This window comes from Berkeleyomyces rouxiae, assembly GCF_048999995.1.
Source record: "Berkeleyomyces rouxiae strain 22BRR77 chromosome Unknown BrBRR77_ptg000004l, whole genome shotgun sequence".
NCBI classification, from domain to species: domain Eukaryota; kingdom Fungi; phylum Ascomycota; class Sordariomycetes; order Microascales; family Ceratocystidaceae; genus Berkeleyomyces; species Berkeleyomyces rouxiae.
The window spans coordinates 142,779-161,526 of NW_027396494.1; the positions used below are offsets into that span (position 1 = coordinate 142,779).

The following is an 18,748-nucleotide window of genomic DNA, read 5'->3' on the forward strand; positions in this document are numbered from 1 at the left end:
GTCAGATTTTAACCAGACTGAGGTCGAGGTCAAAAAGTAGAAAAGCATTCGTTTAGGCTTCGTGATAGGTTAGGCTGTTTGTGTTCAAAGTTGCAGTTGCAGTTGCTTGGTAACCTAACCTCCATAACCCTCCATCGTGAGATCACGTGATTAAGAAATGTACATAATCAATGTACATATTTGACGATAACAACTCAACACGAATGCACGTATCTTGAATTCCGAGTTCTAACGGCTTGCCTTTGTAACTCTCAGGGAACAGTAGTAGGTTTTTTATGGCGAATTTCATATAACGAAAACGCGCATGGTAGACACACAATATAGAAATCAACATATCAGCAGAGAAACAAGAAAGATGGTATCAAGAAGAAGCAACCTCACAACCATAAACCAAGATTCGCTGTTCCCTTGTCAAACCTCCACACTCCTGCTGCAAAACTGCCCACCTGTCATATCTCATACAGTTCGTTTATTCGTCCACATCTATATTTTATCCTAATCCTTCTCCAGGTCCTTGGGTGCAGGGTCGCCAATGCCGTCTTCTCCAATGGCAAACAAGCAATCGCTTTCAGGAAGACACGGCGAGTCGTAAATCTTTGCGATACGAGTCTCGCCACGGCCTTTCTTCAAACTCAGACGCGTCGTACTAGCATGGGCAATAATATTGCCGCCAATCGGCTTCTTTGGATCCGGGTTAAACATGGCACTCGGACCACCGTCTACTTGAGCGACGACCTGGTTGGTGATTACTACTGCAATGCCAAACTCGTCGGCCAGGCGCTGCAGTGTGCGCATGAAGCGTGCCAAGTGTGTTTGACGTGACGACAGCTCACCTCTGCCCGAAAAGTCCGTACGGTACAGAGATGTAGCGCTGTCGACAATGAGTAGCGAAAAGCGAGTCTCGCACATCATGGCTGAGGCTTGGTTGAGTAGTTGTAACTGGTGATCAGAATTGTATGCGCGGGCGTAGGCGACGTTGTCCAAAACCTCCTCGCCAGAAAGACCATAACGGTTGGCCACAGCCAGTAACCGCACAGGACGAAAAGTTCCTTCGGTGTCAATGTACATGCATTTACCCTCACCACCACCCATATCAAAAGGCAATTGGCATGTAACTGCAAGCGTGTGGCAGATTTGACTCTTTCCTGTACGGAATTCGCCAAATAGCTCAGTCACTGAGCCTGTTTCTATGCCTCCAGCAAGCATGGTGTCCAGGTTTTTGGACCCAGTTGTAATGGAAATCAACTCACTACGGCGCTGATGCATCTCCGTAGCGGTGGTGAAGCCCATAGGAACGAGCTTGGAGGCTATGCAATTATTTAGTAAACGACGAGCGTGTGAGTCGACTCTGTAGTAATGAGAGTGAAGCACCGCACTTCACTGCAGTAGCCTTTGGGCATTAATAGATGGAAACGTACCTTCAGCCAGAATCTTGCCAGCCTTTTGCTCAGATATACCCTTGATTTGCTCCAACATGCGACGTGGAGTGTAAGCAACAGACTCAACCGTATTATAACCGCCATCAACAACTAGTTGGATATCACGTTTGGTCAGGCCAGCAACCCCCTAATTAGCAGTATTAGCATGAATCGATTTGAGCCAAACCCGCAGTAGTACAAGTTGCTGTTACAATGGTAGAAAGTATAACTGACCTCTAGTGCAGTCAACGGCGTCGGGGCTCCGGGGCCGGTTTGCCCCATTTCCTCCTCGCCAGCCGGCGGAACCTCGTCGTACTCGTCACTCATGTTGGGGTAATCTGTAATTGGGCTTGAAGAAAACCGAGGAGTGGTGGTGTTGAGCAAAGAGTTCTAGTACGAAGACAATTGGAAAGAAAATGGGGAAGATAATTTTCTCTGCGGACTGGGTGCCAGTTTTGTGCGTGCTTTTACTGCTCTTGCCTCGAGTTGGATAGGCCTCCAAAGTGATTTCGGGACGATGGATCGAGAGAGGAAGGCGCGTGAGACTAAACGCGTGTTGTCGCTAGGCAGAAACGCCAGGTCACATGACTTAAAAGTGGGGACAGGACAGGGCCAGAGTATGCCTCAGTCAGCCCTAGGGCTGTCTATATTAGGGTTTGGTGAACAAGAAGTTGAATATTCACTCAGGGCTTTATGTTTTCAAGAACCAGAGATGTAGTCGTAGTTTGCGCAGCAATAGATAACTGAAAGTATAAAAGGATTCCTTTCTTCTCCTTAGTATGTAGACTTAAACTTGGAGATTATCGTTCATCGTTCTCTTCTTTCTTGATATATTGAATTTTTATATTCTACTATCTCTTTGAACCCTCGACATTCCGGAATCTAGTTTTGTCAAAGGACAACCGCAAGTCTTCGTATTAAATAATTATAGGCTTTATCTCCTCAAGAATACGTCACCAAGCTGCGCACTCTCAATGAGAAACTCAAGATCCACGAATGTGAGATGCCACCCATCCTATTCTTAGGTTTCATGACCAGCGCTGCCCAATACCAAATCGAAGCATGGTTCTCCCGTCTGCGGCATGTCACCGACGACGTCCCCAAAGACAAATGGCCTTCTCCTGAAAAGATAAGGAGCCCGATCGACAGTGAGATCACGCAGCGGGAGTAACGCGCTAATCCGAAGAACAAGGACAAAGCCTCCAACGAGTCCCAGCCTTCCAATCCGACTGAAAAGGGTCCCAAACCTGTCTTCCTTGGTTCGGCCCACTCTACGTACTCGTTGGCGAGTATCACGGAAGGAGACCTAGCCCATCCTGACCTTTAGGTCGTGGACTCGGGTGTTTCTTTCTATATGACCGCAAATCGCTCGCTCCTTTTCGACTACAAGAAGGCTGAAATAACCCAGATTTAGGGTTCCGGAGTCATTCTCCGTTGCGCGGACACTGGCAAAATAAAAATCAACACCAGAACTTCAGATGGAGCTAAAGTTATTCTTGTCATTCTCGACGTTTGTCACATGTTGAATTTGCCCACTAACTTGCTCTTAACTTCGCAACTTCGGCAAAATGGTGTCTACTTCGATCAACGTCTTCCCCCGCTAATGGGCCCATACTCCGACAACGAGCTTGCCATCGTGAGACCTCTCCATGACATCTGCCATCTCCTCGGCTTCGCTGAGTCTGTACCAGAGCACTTACTTCCGTCCTATGCTCTGGCAACTGTGACTAGCAACAGACCTCAGCCCAAATACACCTTGATGGTGGTTGACGATGCCACCCGGTACAAATGGATCGATTTCCTCAAGACAAAACAAGCAGACGAGGTCTTAGATAAGATGAGTTCGTGGCCTTTGGCTTAGCGGCCTTTGTTCTCACTCCTGAGCCCAAACATGTAAAATCTCACAAGATTGCTGCAGATATATACCAGGGCATTTCCCTAGGGCATCAAGGTGAAGCCATCTACCAGGTCGAGATGTAGGAATTAAATATATCGGGAAAGAAGAAAACGGTTATCGATGATCTCCAAGTCTAAGTCTACATCCTGAAGAGAAGAAAGGAGTCTTTTTATATCCAACATTTCGGGCTTTCGGCTCTCGTGTGCGTCAGACAAACGTAAGACGATGGAAACAAGTCGTCTAGAGTCAGACGCTAATCTGGTCAGTTCTAGGGCTGGCGGAGGTAATGCATCAATACTACTAATTAATTGGCTAACTACGCATAGTCTTGTACATCTAATGTGTGTGTGACTATTCCTCCCATCATGTTCACAGTATAAGTCAACAACACTTGAATAATGTGATTATGAGTTCTGAATTATATGACTACCTATTAACTACTCTTGATCACTTGATAGACCATGAGAAAATGCAAGTGCAAAGTCCTGTAACCCCTGCGCCCAATGCCAACTTCCATGAGAAACAACTATTGCTAGTAACGTATGACCTCTACTGTTTAGAAGATGACGATGCGGCGGGTTTCGTGGCGGGCTTTGGGAATAACAACACTCAGAATACCGTCCTCCAGAGAAGCATGGACCTTGTCCTGGTGAATAAGGCAAGGGAAGCTGAAAGTACGCGAGAATTCGCCAACACTGCGTTCTTGAACCCAGTACTTGGCCTTGTCAGATTTGGACTTGGCCACAAACGACTCGGAAGGCTTGTGTGTGGCTTCAGTTTGGGATTGAGCCGAAGGCTTCTTAGCCAATGAATCATCAGTTGCAGAAGCCGCAGTATGAGATGGAGTGGCCGAGTGAGTGCTCGACATCGATGTCACTGAGAAGCGGTCGTCTTCGTCAGTGGTATCTTCAACGGTAGCCTTATGCGGCTTGGGAGACTGGGGAGCAGTAGACTCGGCAGTAGAAGCCCGAGAGTCGAAGGTCTTTTCGGCGGCAGAGTCAGTGGAATCGATATCCAAAACAGAATCGCTGTGATCAGGCTCAATGGTCTTGACCTCTTCCTTAGCCTGCGACTCTGTTGGTGAGGCTTTAGTGTAGACACTCTCAACATGGCCACGTACGACTAGAGTCTGAGCATCTGTGAACTCAATAGAAACATTCTTCTTCTTAAGGCCAGCAAGCTCGCCGTGAAGCTCGTAGGCATCAGCCGTTTCACGAACGTCAAACTTGGGCTTGAAGGTACGAAGAGCCCGGGTCATAGGTCGCTGACTGTCACTTTCAGAGCTACACTTGCTCCATGAGGGTGCCATATAGGCGGCCAATGGATGTGAGGCAGGGAAAGTAGAAGAGGCCTTAGACTGGAAAGTTGGGCCATCAAAGTCGTTGATAATGTTGAATAGAGGAGCAAAGCTCTCAGAGGTGCCAAGGCGAGGAGCAAAGAAAGCCATTGTGGATATTGAAAGTAGTAGAAGTAGGTGGTTGAAAGAAGATGGGAGGATGAAAAGCTCAAAAGCTAAAGAGTTGATGAGAAGAGGGTATTGAAGGTTGATTGAAGTTGCAAGTGAAGCTGAGTTGATGATGATCAGGACAAAACATCTTCACAAAGAGAACGAAGCTGGTGGCCATTTTTATACACGTTAGCTGGTAAATCTAGCAGATTCGGGATAATTCCAGAGTCTCATTCTGATTGTTAATGCATCACACAACAGAATCGCTATTGGTAATGTGATATTCTGTTGTGAAGGTTCGCGAGTGTTCTATGCCATACTATTGAGTACAATCTATATAAAGGAGTGTGACTCGAGACTACTGGAATATTCCATAGGGTTCGATGATGAAGTGGGGTTTGAAAAAGTAACCCCGAATATGAACCCTAGGGTTATATACACTAACTAATCGATGACGTCAGTAGTCTTAGTGCTACAAGTCTTCATCTTGCACTTTCGTGGACCAAGTTGCATGAGTTTCATCCAATAAAAGAGATTTATTTATATGACGTGTAAAATGATGATCCCAAGACCATCACCATAACCCCTATCACGTGACTACACAACCCTACAACTTATCCTAAACACCGCAGACGACAAATATGATTAAAGGGAATGCCCTAATCTAACAGCCCCTTTATTCAGAAGTATAAGTAGCGCGCGGCTGTCCAGGAGGTAGCCATAAGTGATAGACCTTAATAGATAACTTCAACTTCATCCAAAGTGCCGTTCACCACATTCACTGCCTTTTGGAACCTACAGGTTATGAGCCTCTTATTTACATTCCAAACCCGTTTTACCAATCTTTAAACCAGCACCCCAAGAACCCCAGATTTGAGAAACATGGCAAACAACACTGGCAGCCCACTCAACAACTTTGAGGACATGCGGAAAGAAATTTCCAGCATCCCCCAGATTTTTCCGCCGCCACAGTCCATTGTGATGGCTACCAGTGTCCCCAGCCCAACACACGAAAACTATCGACAATGGCTTCAGACTCTGAACCACACCCTGATGCACAACTCCCTGCCGGTAGTAAACGTGAGACCGGGACCCAGATTCGCTGAAGGCTGTGCTCCTTGTGGTGTTACTGACAGTCGATTATATCACACTGTCCTATCCACATTGAACAACACGCAAAAACTCACATTTGCGTCTGAGAGTTCCGAGCGGCTCATGCAAAAGCTTGAAGATTATTTCAGCAAGTTTGACAGAGCCGTGGAGGAACACCTCAAAACCCAGCTGACAAGCATCAACCCGGTCCCCAAGTTTTCCAACATCTGGGCAAACATCAACTGCGTGAGAGCGCAGTTGCAATACTATGATCCATTGGCGGACAAGATACACAATGACAAAGAGTTACTGCGTCGAATCTCATTGGTGATCGACCCAGTACGCTACGACCACGCGATACAGTACGTGAGAAGTACTCCATACGCTTCGGCCGAAGACATACTCGACAAATTCATTACAGATGAATTCAGAAATGTACCCAGCCGCCATGGTGCCCCCAGCTCTCACGTGGCGAAAACTCCGGCACCCACTGTTGCAGCCAACAGTGCCGTCGAGACCCGCTCAGCAAAGGGCCAACGTCGCAGACCTAACCACAACCGCGATGCTGAGCGTCAATACCCTCCTTGCTCGACTTGCGATGATTACCACCATCCCAACTCGCGCTGCAATGAATCTCTAACACCTACAACTGGTAAGTCCCGCTGGTTAGTTGACTCTGGAGCTAGTAGGCACATGACCGCTAACCAAAATCTCAGGTCACTAAAAACCACACGGCCGGTTGTCGTCAAGACTGCGTCAAGCAACCTGAAGGCCAACCAGGTGGGCAACACAACAGTTCGTAGTAGTGATAGAGATAATAAACCATTGCAATTACCCTTGAAAGATGTGCTCATTGTGCCCCAAATCACCGAGAACCTTATATCCGTCAGCACACTATGCCAAAGTGGACACAAAGTCACGTTTGACGACAAACAAGTTGTTGTCACAGATAAAGATGACCAGGTCCGACTCACTGGCCAACACAACCCTGCCGACAATCTGTACGAAGTAGACGAAACTGCTTCGAGAAATAACAAGATTGCTGTGCTTAATGCCGTCACCGAGGAGCAAGAGCTTGAGCATGGGAGACTCGGCCATTTCTTACGCGAATCAAAGATGACGATGGACGACTGCGACGCTTGCACACTCACCAAGATGACTGACAAGCGCAACAAATACAGCAAACCAGCATGCGAACCTTTACAACTGGTATCTGCCGACATCATGGGACCATTCCCACCGTCACTTAACAATGGGCGATACGCGTTGGTGATAGTAGACAGCGCCACTCGAATGCACTGGATCTATGAACTGAAAGAAAGATCCGAAGCACGAGACAGCCTGAACAGATGGCGAACACAGGCGGAGCTGCAATCCGGCCACAAACTAAAGGCAATTCGGTGTGACAACGCACGAGAACTCGTCTCGACTACTCTGGAATGGAACCAAGAATATTCAATTGACAATCAACACACGGTTCCCCATCACTCTTCTCAGAACGGACTAGCCGAAAGAGCGAATAGAACCATCCAGGAGGCTGGGAACGCAATGCTCACATGGTCCAAACTACCCAATGAATTCTGGTTCATGGCCATGGCAGCAGCGACACACACGTACAACACGTTCTCCCCACCACATGACCGCTCAAAATCTCGGTACCAAGCCTTCACAGACAAACCTACAGACACCAAACACTTACGCGTTTTTGGCTGCAAAGCCTTCTCGTTGATGGAGTATGAATCACTACCAACAGGCACAAAGCACAAGAACATGCACCACGCGAGAGAAGTCGTCTTCGTAGGATACTCTGACCACACCGACAAGCATTTCCTAGTATGGGCACCAGACCGACAGCATGTGATCAAGGCACACAAGGTCTCCTTCAGACAAGAAATACCAGCTGGAGACACAGTGCACCTCAACTTGCCCACTCGCAATACAGGTCTAGGATCGAGCAACACACCCCCTGCTCGCCGACCAGTTGGCCGTCCCAGAAAAGAGAACAGCGCACCGAAGCCTACCACCAATGAACCAGAAAACGAACCACCTGCTCCGATTCCAATTGAGAAAGGTTCATCGTTGGAAGAACTAATCGTTGAGCGCATTGAAAACAGTACTAGGAATGAGAACGTTGAGCTAGGCTCCGCAACAACCGACAAGATGAAATCGGAAGCTGAGAAAGACAACAGCACCTCATCAGACACTATTGTGACCGAACGGCCCGCTGACGAGGACATGCAGCCCCAACAAGAAGTCATGCTGGAAGACATTCCCAACCTAAAGCCTGAAGAAAGAGGGGAGCTCCCGGACCCGATCGATCCCGGAACAACAACCACGGTTGAGGAAATAGGGGAGCCAACTCAACAGATCAACCCTGCGACCTTGTCCAGACCCGACACATCCGATAATGGTCCAACATATCAAACCAATCCTATCATCAGTCAGAAGCGAACCATTAACGATACAGAGATAACTCCACCGACGTCACCCCATCACAAGAAGGTGAATCTTGGCCCGATCGACATCGAATTTGTGTTGACCGCCAATGCATCGGCGATAACAATGGCGATCCCGAACTACCCGGTGGAAGTCCCACAACCCAAGAACTATTGGGAAGCCGTCAATGACTCCAAATGGGGACCCTTCTGGGTAGAGGCGAATGAGCGGGAGTTAACGCAGCTGATTGCCAACTGCACTTGGGATGTAGTACCACATCCAGGCAAGAACAGCAACATTTTGACGAGCACCTGGGCGTACAAAACAAAACACAATCCCGACCACACCATCGCACTCTTCAAAAGCCGATTATGTGCTCATGGCTTCAAACAACTGGAAGGGATTGATTTTTTCGAAACATTTGCACCCACGGTCAACATGGCAACACTGCGATTCTGCCTATCGCTGGTGGCATAGACTGGTCTTGAATGTCAACACTTTGACATTAACAATGCATTCACTGAAGCGGACCTCCATGAAACCATCTACATGCACCCACCGCCAGGTCTCAGGAATATTCCCAAAGGACAAGTACTAAAACTCAACAAGGCCATATATGGACTCAAACAGGCCTCACGAGAATGGTACAACACTGCGAGCGAATATTTCCGGAGTGTAGGTTTCGTCATATCAGAAGTAGACCCATGCTTGTTCTACAACCCAGACAAGCAACTCATAGTCCTACTTTATGTAGATGACATACTGGTGATAGGGAAGACGGCAGCGATAGACTGGTACCACATGAAACTGAACAATCGGTTCAAGTTCAAACACTTAGGTCCAGTGAGCCGATTCCTGGGGATGGTAGTTCGACGAGATCAAGAAAAGCGAACACTGACAATATCCCAACAACCATACGTCGAAGAAATTCTCCACGACTATGATTTCATTGACAACCGACGACGACCGGTAAATTCACCAGTGACTGAGGAATGCGATCTGCGCCCGAGACAGGATCACGAAGCACTATGCGATGTCACAGAGTACCAGAAACTTATGGGTAAACTCAACTATCTGGCTACCATGACACGTCCTGACATAGCCTTCGCGGTGAGCAAACACTGCCAATTCATGCATGCTCCCACCGACCGACACATGTCAAGTGCCAAACACATCCTCAGATACCTACGCTCACACCCTGCTAGAGCATTGACATACGGGACCCCATCAGAACAAGGCCCCAGATTACTTGGATACTCAGACGCAAACTTCGGAGCCGAATGGGATGAACGATACTCCACCACAGGATACATATTCATGTCCGCTGGTGCCCCCATAAGCTGGAAGAGCAAACGTCAGAAATGTCTGACAACTTCCACGACCAATGCAGAATTCATAGCATTGTCTCAGGCAGCCAAGGAGTCCGAGTACCTAGCCAAAATCGCGAGATTCCTACACGCACCAACACTTCTACCAGACACATACGAACAAACCGTCAGAAGTCGAGGACAGGAATCTACCCAACTGATCTACGGGGATAACCAAGGTGCCAATGCCCTAGCGAATGGTGGACAAAGTCTTGGACGCATCCGTCACATAGAGATGCACTATCTCTTCGTCCGAGAACAATGTTCGCGCAACAAACTGCGAGTGGAGTACATACCTACAGGACGGATGCTGGCAGATGGCTTGACCAAGCCATTGACGGGACAAGCATTCGAAGACTTCACTGAAGGGCTCACCATGCTTGCCAGGGGAGTGTAAAATGATGATCCCAAGACCATCACCATAACCCCTATCACGTGACTACACAACCCTACAACTTATCCTAAACACCGCAGACGACAAATATGATTAAAGGGAATGCCCTAATCTAACAGCCCCTTTATTCAGAAGTATAAGTAGCGCGCGGCTGTCCAGGAGGTAGCCATAAGTGATAGACCTTAATAGATAACTTCAACTTCATCCAAAGTGCCGTTCACCACATTCACTGCCTTTTGGAACCTACATGACGACACATTTACGAACTAACTCACACACACATTTAGTTTATGCTGAAGCAATGTCGGAAGACCTTTAGAATTTAAGACCCCATAACTCCATGATAATGCAAAGCCCAACTATGTAGTATTACTATTCGTGTGTAACATAGACCTTTTCGAAGGCTGGATGTCTGTTTACCGCATATTGCCAAAGTCTAGCCGACGAGCAACCTTTGCGCCACGGTTCGGTTCTTCCTCCCCTTCGCCACTTACAATGCCTGGACGTCTCTTAAGATCGGCGGCGGTTACCTGTGGGGCTTCAGCCTTTGTAGGTAGATCCTGTCTCGGGGTGGGCCTGGGCTCGGCAAGCCACCACTCGTGCTGCAGCATCTCGCGGGCACTAATTCTTTTTTTGGGGTCCAGAGTCAGCGTGCGCATAAGCAGATCTACTCCAGCACCTCCAACCGTTCCAAAGCGGCCTTGAAAGTACTCGCGCGGCTTGAGGGGATAGATTTCAGATGGGATCGCATGGTACTCCTTTTGACGCGTGACACCAGGCCAATTCTCCTCGGTCGGGGTGCCGAGTTCTCGACAGATGAGGGCAAGTTGGTGAATGTCTGTGTCGCCAGGAAGATAGGGTGCGCGCAGAATAAGTTCCGCAAAGACACAGCCAACACTCCAAATATCAGCGCCGCCACCATAATGCTTGACGGCGAATAGCAGCTCGGGAGGTCGATACCAGCGAGTGATGACTTGACATGTCATGTACTGATGGGGATCGGCAAAGGCACGTGCCAAACCGAAATCAGCAAGCTTAATATCTCCACTGGCAGAGATCAGCAAATTGTTGGGCTTGATGTCACGGTGTAGGACGAAGTTCTCATGGCAAAACCACACAGCACGAGTAAGCATGCCCATCCAGGCCTTGATATCACCGGCACCATACCGCACAGCATTTGTATCGCGGATGAGCATTTCAAGATCACCTAGTGGCAAGTATTCCAACACCAAGTTGAGATTTTGGTCTTTTGACGAGAACACAGATAACAACGAAATGATGTTGGGGTGTTTCAACTCCTGTAAAAACTTAATTTCGCGAACGGCATCGGGCGGCAGGCCATCGGTGTACTCCTTTTGCACTTTGATTTTCTTGATAGCCACACGTTGTGTTGGATCGCTGCGGAGGTGGCCTAAGAATACGACAGCATAGGTACCCTCTCCGAGGCGTTTGCCCTTGATGTATTTTTTCTTCTCAACTTCGTTCATCTGCTCAGACAAGTCTAGGGTCTGTGGGAGCCGTGATGCTAGCTCAGAAGAGCTCAAGGCTGCAGTGGAGTTTGCTGGCTTGGGTGTGGCATTGGAGGATGAAAGACGGCCAGGGCTTGCGAGTTGGGCTGGCTTCAGTGGTGAGCGGAGCGGAGACCCGGGGAGCGGTGGAGCCAGCGCCGAAGTCGGGCGCGCCACAAGCGGAGAGCCCGTCATGTTCAAGATGAGGGTGGCAATGGGAGGAGTCAAGTGGGAAATATACTCTCAGCCAACCATTGGTGAGTTGATGAGCAGTGTGTTGGCGATGTTGACTCGAAATAGCCTTGCCAGTACAGCCTTGGTGGAGCTAAATTGTGGCGTTCATAGAAAGTGGCGCTTAGCAACTAGTACCCAACGCCACACCTGCGATGACGCTTGGTTATCAAGGCTATCTTGAGACGGCATTTTCTGTGACAAACGCATGACAGCTGTGATAATCATGCTATTTGCGCACATGTATGAATATATAGTTAATTACATGTGACTTCTATAGCGTCAATATCTATCTTGATTGCACGCCGGTAATACAACAACCTCGGATCTCATTAGGCCGCGATTCTTTTCCACAAGTAGTCATGTATTCTCTCAAGAAGAATGCTGCTTTTTCATGTTCTGGTAGTTAGTTGTCGCCATACAATGCAACATATGCTTTGCTTTCGCTTCATTTTCCTAATTAGTGCCATCTGAACAAAGGTGGAGATGTTGTGAACCCCTGTCCAGCTGGACCTCAGGGATCAGGGGCTCAGCATGAACACTTGTGCGTAGGCATTGGAGCATGTACATGTACACATCTCACATGAGCCTGGTGACCGTAAAATCACTTGTGTTTTGATACTAGTTAGGACGTGTGCAGATTCTTGCTCGTGCTTCACGTGTGTATTTAAGAAGGGCTAAACTTGGTCAAGATGGCATGAGAAGACATGAACATTTCTAGATTTCTTGTCCGTACGTAGCCCCTCTTGAGCCTCACAGCACAGAGCAACCCCATTTGCAGAGAAGGATCGAGTTTTCATGAAGAAGAAGGGGCCAATGTCGCTGCCCATGGTTCATGCTCAGGCACTGACTGACTGGGAGAGACGGAGGTACCTCTACATACAAGTATATTGTCTGTAACCACATACATGCCTGCACATTAAATCGGACCCGTAATCTTGTTTGTTCCAGGGTGCAGTGGGTGTGAGCGTGGGTGATGTTGACTTCAAGTTGTCTCTTTTCAGCTCCAATTGGCAGGTAAGGCAACCATTGTGCCGTGCCGAGTGTGCCGTGTGATTGGATAGAAGTGCTGCGACATATGGACGACTGGCTAAGGATCAGGGTATGTGGCGATGTGAGGCTGCGGGTGAGGATCTAGTCCCTTGTTCGACACTGTTTAAGAGACAAGACACGCCGAAGGGAGAGAAACAGCGGGCTGCAGAGGTCAAGTTTTGGATGTTTAGCTAGTTGTAACTACACAATGGTGCAAATGGTACTTGTGGATGTACAATGCGAAAGGAAAGAGCGAGCAGACATGAATGGTAGGAGCCCAAACTCCTTCCACTGTACCCCACCTGCCTTGAGTTCCTGTTCCTTCTAGCCTTTGGGCGCTCCACTTCGGATGTCGCCTCGCCTTTGCATGGTGTTTCTTTTATGGAAGTAGGCCTGGATAGTTGGTTATCGCTAACTATAACTAACTAGTCATAACTACATATCTATGTACACATGAGAATATGTGAATATGTGCACATGTGCATACATATGTAACTACACAGTTATGGATTGGTACACGTTCGAGTATGCACTGCTTAAACGACTGCCGCTTTGAGCCATGTGCATCACCAATGAGTCCTGTGCGACACTGTATCGATACAAGAACACGTAGGTCGGATTTGATGAGAGATATCCAAAATCTGGTCGAGTTTTAGAGAAGCAAGGGGTCCTAGAGAGGAAGAAAACTGTCTACTATGATCCGAATCCCATCCACATGGGAGTAAGCACCTGTACATGTGTATGTACAAAGATTCATGACACTATAAATAATACAATACATGCTCTCAGCTCACCATGCCATTCATTCATTGTTAGTCTCGAAAGCTCCATAACTATAGCTATGCTTGAGAACTAACTTTCTGTCTTGCCCGGGCCATAACCAGTTTCTTTTTTTTTTCTTTTTTTCTTCACAACAGCTCGTCCATGTGCACATAGATTCATACCTTTTTAAGGTCCATATGTCGTACTACTCGTACTCATACTTGCACAAGCATCTAACTAACTATACCTAGCATGGATGATTGACTACCTGTGGCGGCGTGTTCCTGAGCCATCACTCCATCGCTCTCACGCACCCCTTCTCTCCCTTCTACTCCACTTCCAGAACAAGGTATGGTTGTTTCGCCAGTTTCCCTAGCTAATCTGAAACCTGCTAGCTTCCGCAAATTACTCTTTTGGGTCTTTTCTTTTTCTCAAAATCCCGCGCAGGTTTGAACCATGCTGAAGGCGACAACGACAACCACAAGGCACAGACTGTCGAGCCAAATTAGTGTGACAGCTTACAGCGTCTTACCACAAAGGAACTCAAGTTAGAGGAGCCAAATGAAGACCCAAATATATAACAAGCTACATGTACGTGTGTGTATGTGTATGTATTTAGGGAAGGTCTGAGAATGTGTAGAGGGCCCTAATAAGGTAAGTCAGTCAAGGTGAGAGTGGTGGTACTGGAGAAGGTAGTGTCTCTCCCAGGTACCTGGTTTCGAGTCTTCATCTCCCCTTAATGTCTTGCATTATGAGATTGTACATGCTGTATCGCCTTGGTATCAGAGCTACTTGAAGAGGCAAGCAAGCATTGGAGGTACATACGTGGAAATGCTATGAACACAGACACCATTATGTGTGGTGTGGTTAATATTCCTGGGTTAATGTACATGGAAGGGTAAACATACACCCAATTAGGAGGGCCATGGTACGGTAGACGAGCATGTCTGTTTAAACCCCCAGAATAAACAGTTGCTGGGTCCAGAGGATGAGCACGGGTGGAGATTGGAGTCCCCCGGCAGGTATGTACATAATCTCAATCAAGCCTCTAGCACCTTTGCAGAGCTCTGGCCAACCTAGAAGTACCAAGAGATGCTGTGTTGTGTGTATTTGTATGTGCACTGTGTTATTAATGCAATTGGTTGGTGAGATAGGGGAACTTGGCTAGCACTGGGTTCGAGTCGAGTATTTCCGGACTGAAAGATCCAACCTACACCGTAAATTCCTTTGACACGGGGTACCATACTGGTAACCTGTAACTACGTAGTCTTATGTGTTTGTAGCCTTTCATAGTCATTAGTCAGTACTCTGTTGTATACGAGTAGGTGCGGGGAGAGTGAGAAGCTACAAGTAGATGTCTGCACATACGTCGTGTCCTTGTAGATAGGAATGCCAAAGTAAAGAGGCAACGCGATGGGTGAAACGGGAGTAAAGCCGGTTCAATCCCTCCTTTTTTTTGGTTTCTTGCCCTGACCTTGGATTTTACAAGCTGCTGCGTATCTTAAGCGCACTATGACGGAGCAAAAACGGAACTTATTCATTCTCAGCTCCACAAAGATATTCACAATGTGTGTACAGCGGTTTCCCACCAGCCAGCAGGCTTGATGTTTACAACCGGCACTTGAACGTGTGGTGGCCCAATCAGAAAAAAAAACCGGTACTGCCCACCCACCTATGCACATGAGCATCCGTCTCATTCATACGTGTATCCACTCGGCATGACCGCTGTCTACCCCATGAACCTAGCCCTGTCGCCTCACCAAAGTACATGGACATGTGGTAGTCCAGCCGAGATATCGGATAGAGGGAGAAGAGTGTGTGAATGTTCCGTATCAGACTTTGTTCTTTGATCTAGCAATAATTGAGATCAGGACGGGAGACCTCCTAAAAAGTAGCTCAAGTTGTTCATTCTCGGGGCTCTCGTCCTTACGGGAGGTAACTCCAATTTAGTGCTGAAGTTGAGATTGTGTTTATCGCCATTCTTTGTTCCTCAAGGCAGTTGCTAGAGGCTGTTGAAGTCGCTAGCGTCGTGGCTCCTTCTCGCCCAGGGCTTCTGAGTTACTACTTTGTTTGTAAGTGCATCTCTAAGGTCCTCGGAGTAGCTTTTATGCCTGAATTGTGTGAGTATGCCCATACAAAGGCCATACAGAGGCCATATATGGTAGCTTCCCTCACCACGCTAAGCAGGAAGTAGGCGTCACTCGAAGGCGCCCCAAGTGAAACGCTCGCGGCAGTTACCTTGTGGCCATTTTAGGCCGAGGCGGCTACTGCCATGTTTCCATGGCGTGCTTTCTGTGCATTAGATGCAGTTGTCGCTTTTGGGTAGGCGTGGGGTGGCCGGTCTCCTTCCACTCTTGACTGTTCCTGCCTGTTCCTGTCTGTGTCTCTTGCCTTGCACCCATCTCGCCCCTACCCGGGCTCCTTCATATTCGGTGCTAGCATCAAGTGTTCTTTTTCTTTGTAGCTTCCTATATGTATCGTGGCATTCTCCTCTTTTCTCTTCTGAATTTTCTCTCTTTTACTCCTCCTCTCCCCCCACCCCACGCACGCTGGCCGGGGCACTTCTCACTTTCGTCCGAGTCTTGTGATACTTTCTTTATTTCCATGTTGGCCCTCTAGTAGAAAGTCTCCATTGCTCTCTTTTGCCGGAAACACCTCCTCGGACTCTTGTCTTGTGGTAGCATCGTTATCTCGAAACGTCCCCTACTCAACCACGGACCCAAAGATGAGCAATAATAAAACTGATCCGCCTCTAATAGTGGATGGGAATACCTACAGCAAAAAGTCATCTCCGGCCGCAATTGAGCCGCTCCAGCATCTACAAGAAGCCCACCAACAGCTACCCCAGATAGTCTCCAGCTATCAGCCACACTACCACCAACATGCCTCGCTTCAGACCGTCACCAGCCAACAAGAGTCCAATCTCTTCGCAGTCTCAAACGCCCCTCTTTCACCCGGCGTCTGCAATGGGCACCAAATAGGCTATTCCGGGCCCAATCTTCAGACGGCTTGTTCACCATACCCTCAGCAATGTCAAATAATGCCGCCCTACTATCCGCCTAATCAACCACTACCACCAACTGGATTCCCAAGCCATAGCCTGTCTCATTCTGCCGCTCACACACTACCGGCAGCCCATCTTCACCCCGAGATTCCTTTGCCATCGCCTGGTTTAGCTTTTCCATACGTCAACTCTCCAGTTTCCCCGCACAGCTCTGGCCAACACCAGTACTTTGACTACCCCCACGGTTCTGGCCAACTACCACCAAGGCCTGGGGTGGCATCTCACCAGTATCAAGAGTATTGCAGTTCTGTTTCTAGAAGTAGTCTTCAGACGGACCAGTATACGGGCTATCCTACAGGGGCCTCCAATCGGCTTCAGAATCATTCCCAGACCCAGCAACATTACAGTTACCCCCAAGCCCCAATGGGCCCAGGGCTTTCTTTTGGTATTCAGTCTAGGCGCCCATCGAATGACGCGACTGGATACTCACGAAACAAATCTACAATCTCAGCAAGATCTGGCTCACGAATACCTCGACCTCGACTACCTCAGGCTCGCCACGGGTCTTCTGCGACGACTTCCACTACAGGTACATCAAATAGTACAAGTATAATGGATAATGGGAAGCACCTCCTCACAGTATTGACACTAACATAATTTTGAAGTCTCTTCGATTGAAAGTGGTGACCCATCCGATACCAAATCAAAGTTTGTGTTGGGCCCCCCTCGAAAGCCTAGGCAGAGTGGTAAGTGCTCTCCTGGGACTAACAGACGTTGGTTCTGACTGGGCGACTAACAGTTACAGGATATGCCCTATGGATTGGTAATCTCCCCACCAAGACTGATCTCATGGATCTTGTTCGCCACGTATGCAGCCTTACCGATGGTCTCGAATCTCTTTTTCTCATAGCCAAGAGTAACTGCGCGTTTGCAAACTTCGAAGACGAACCTTCTTGGAATAATGCCTTGCAAAAGATTCATGAAGCGGAATTTAACAACACCCATCTAGTAGCCCGACATAGACGGACCAGCACCGGAGCCCCGTTGGTCACATCGTTGGAAGCAGATGCCACAGGTAACCTCTTTATCTCTACGGGGGATCTGGGGACATCAAAAACCGATGAGCCTTCATCAGCCTCGACTCAGCTTAGCTCTGTTGCGGGAGATACAGCGATGTCTGGTAACAGGAATAGAGCAAAGAGTCGTTTCTTCGTGCTCAAAAGCTTGACTGCCGACGACCTTGAGCTTAGTGTACGGACTGGAATATGGGCAACACAACCCCACAATGAAGATGTTTTGAACGAAGCATTTGAGGTAGGTGTAATATGTCTCGGTCATGCCTTACATACCAGACTAACCATATTTTACTACAGTATGCAGACAATGTTTACCTGATATTTTCGGCTAATAAGTCAGGAGAATACTTTGGGTATGCTCGAATGAGCTCACCACTAAACAACGACCCTGATGCAGCGATAGCTTTCGGTTCTTTGAGCACACAGTTGGCCAATGTCGGCGTTCCTACAGCTGTCCTTGTACCTTCAAACGACAAGGTACCTGATGGTCGAATCATCAGTGACACTATTCGTGGGACAACGTTTTGGGAGATTCAGCGCCAGGATGGAAAAGACAGTATAAACGACCAAGCCGACTCTTCCATTTCAGTGCATGATAGCATGGATGAGACCAAGGCTTTCGGAAAGCCATTTAAGCTGGATTGGCTATCGACTGCCAAGGTCCCGTTCCACCATACTAAGGGTATTCTGAATGCCTGGAATGGAAATCGAGACGTGAAAATTGCCCGCGACGGCACAGAGATTGAGCCTTCAGCTGGGTTCAAACTATTGGCTTTGTTTGAACGCGTAGGAGCATCTTGCCCTGGGGTGACAGATAAGGCAGAACAAACAATCACAACGACAACATCTTAACGGCAGAGAAAGTCTCTAGCCACCCCCAATCATCTTCAAATGGAATGAGACACGGGGACCATGAACATCTGGGGCTATGATTTAGACACGAAGTTATGTTAGAACGAATTAGGATATCTTTTAGACTGATGTTAACCTTCTACCATTTTTCTCTTTGATATATTTCTTCTTATTAGATGACGTATATTTTGTGGCAGTAGCGGTGGTGGTGGTGGTTTTTCTTTTCTGGTTC

The 18,748-nt window shown here is 47.9% G+C and overlaps 6 protein-coding genes across 6 annotated transcripts; 3 read left to right on the forward strand and 3 right to left on the reverse strand.

Annotated features, from left to right (window-relative positions):
* Positions 1–495: 495 nt before the first annotated feature.
* Positions 496–1,745, reverse strand: BROUX77_004228 (uncharacterized protein; the record flags this gene model as incomplete). Its single annotated transcript, XM_073748968.1, has 3 exons — positions 496–1,307; positions 1,419–1,566; positions 1,653–1,745. 3 exons carry the CDS (start codon positions 1,743–1,745, stop codon positions 496–498), a joined length of 1,053 nt encoding a protein of 350 aa, XP_073604685.1.
* A 1,276-nt stretch (positions 1,746–3,021) lies between these two features.
* BROUX77_004229 (uncharacterized protein) lies at positions 3,022–3,279 on the forward strand (the record flags this gene model as incomplete). Its single annotated transcript, XM_073748969.1, has 1 exon — positions 3,022–3,279. One exon carries the CDS (start codon positions 3,022–3,024, stop codon positions 3,277–3,279), a length of 258 nt encoding a protein of 85 aa, XP_073604686.1.
* A 592-nt stretch (positions 3,280–3,871) lies between these two features.
* Positions 3,872–4,762, reverse strand: BROUX77_004230 (uncharacterized protein; the record flags this gene model as incomplete). Its single annotated transcript, XM_073748970.1, has 1 exon — positions 3,872–4,762. The coding sequence occupies one exon, from the start codon at positions 4,760–4,762 to the stop codon at positions 3,872–3,874; it is 891 nt and encodes a 296-aa protein (XP_073604687.1).
* An 882-nt stretch (positions 4,763–5,644) lies between these two features.
* BROUX77_004231 (uncharacterized protein) lies at positions 5,645–8,767 on the forward strand (the record flags this gene model as incomplete). Its single annotated transcript, XM_073748971.1, has 2 exons — positions 5,645–6,519; positions 6,571–8,767. 2 exons carry the CDS (start codon positions 5,645–5,647, stop codon positions 8,765–8,767), a joined length of 3,072 nt encoding a protein of 1,023 aa, XP_073604688.1.
* A 1,700-nt stretch (positions 8,768–10,467) lies between these two features.
* BROUX77_004232 (uncharacterized protein) lies at positions 10,468–11,754 on the reverse strand (the record flags this gene model as incomplete). Its single annotated transcript, XM_073748972.1, has 1 exon — positions 10,468–11,754. The coding sequence occupies one exon, from the start codon at positions 11,752–11,754 to the stop codon at positions 10,468–10,470; it is 1,287 nt and encodes a 428-aa protein (XP_073604689.1).
* A 4,555-nt stretch (positions 11,755–16,309) lies between these two features.
* Positions 16,310–18,516, forward strand: BROUX77_004233 (uncharacterized protein; the record flags this gene model as incomplete). Its single annotated transcript, XM_073748973.1, has 4 exons — positions 16,310–17,177; positions 17,254–17,334; positions 17,394–17,902; positions 17,962–18,516. 4 exons carry the CDS (start codon positions 16,310–16,312, stop codon positions 18,514–18,516), a joined length of 2,013 nt encoding a protein of 670 aa, XP_073604690.1.
* Positions 18,517–18,748: the final 232 nt, after the last annotated feature.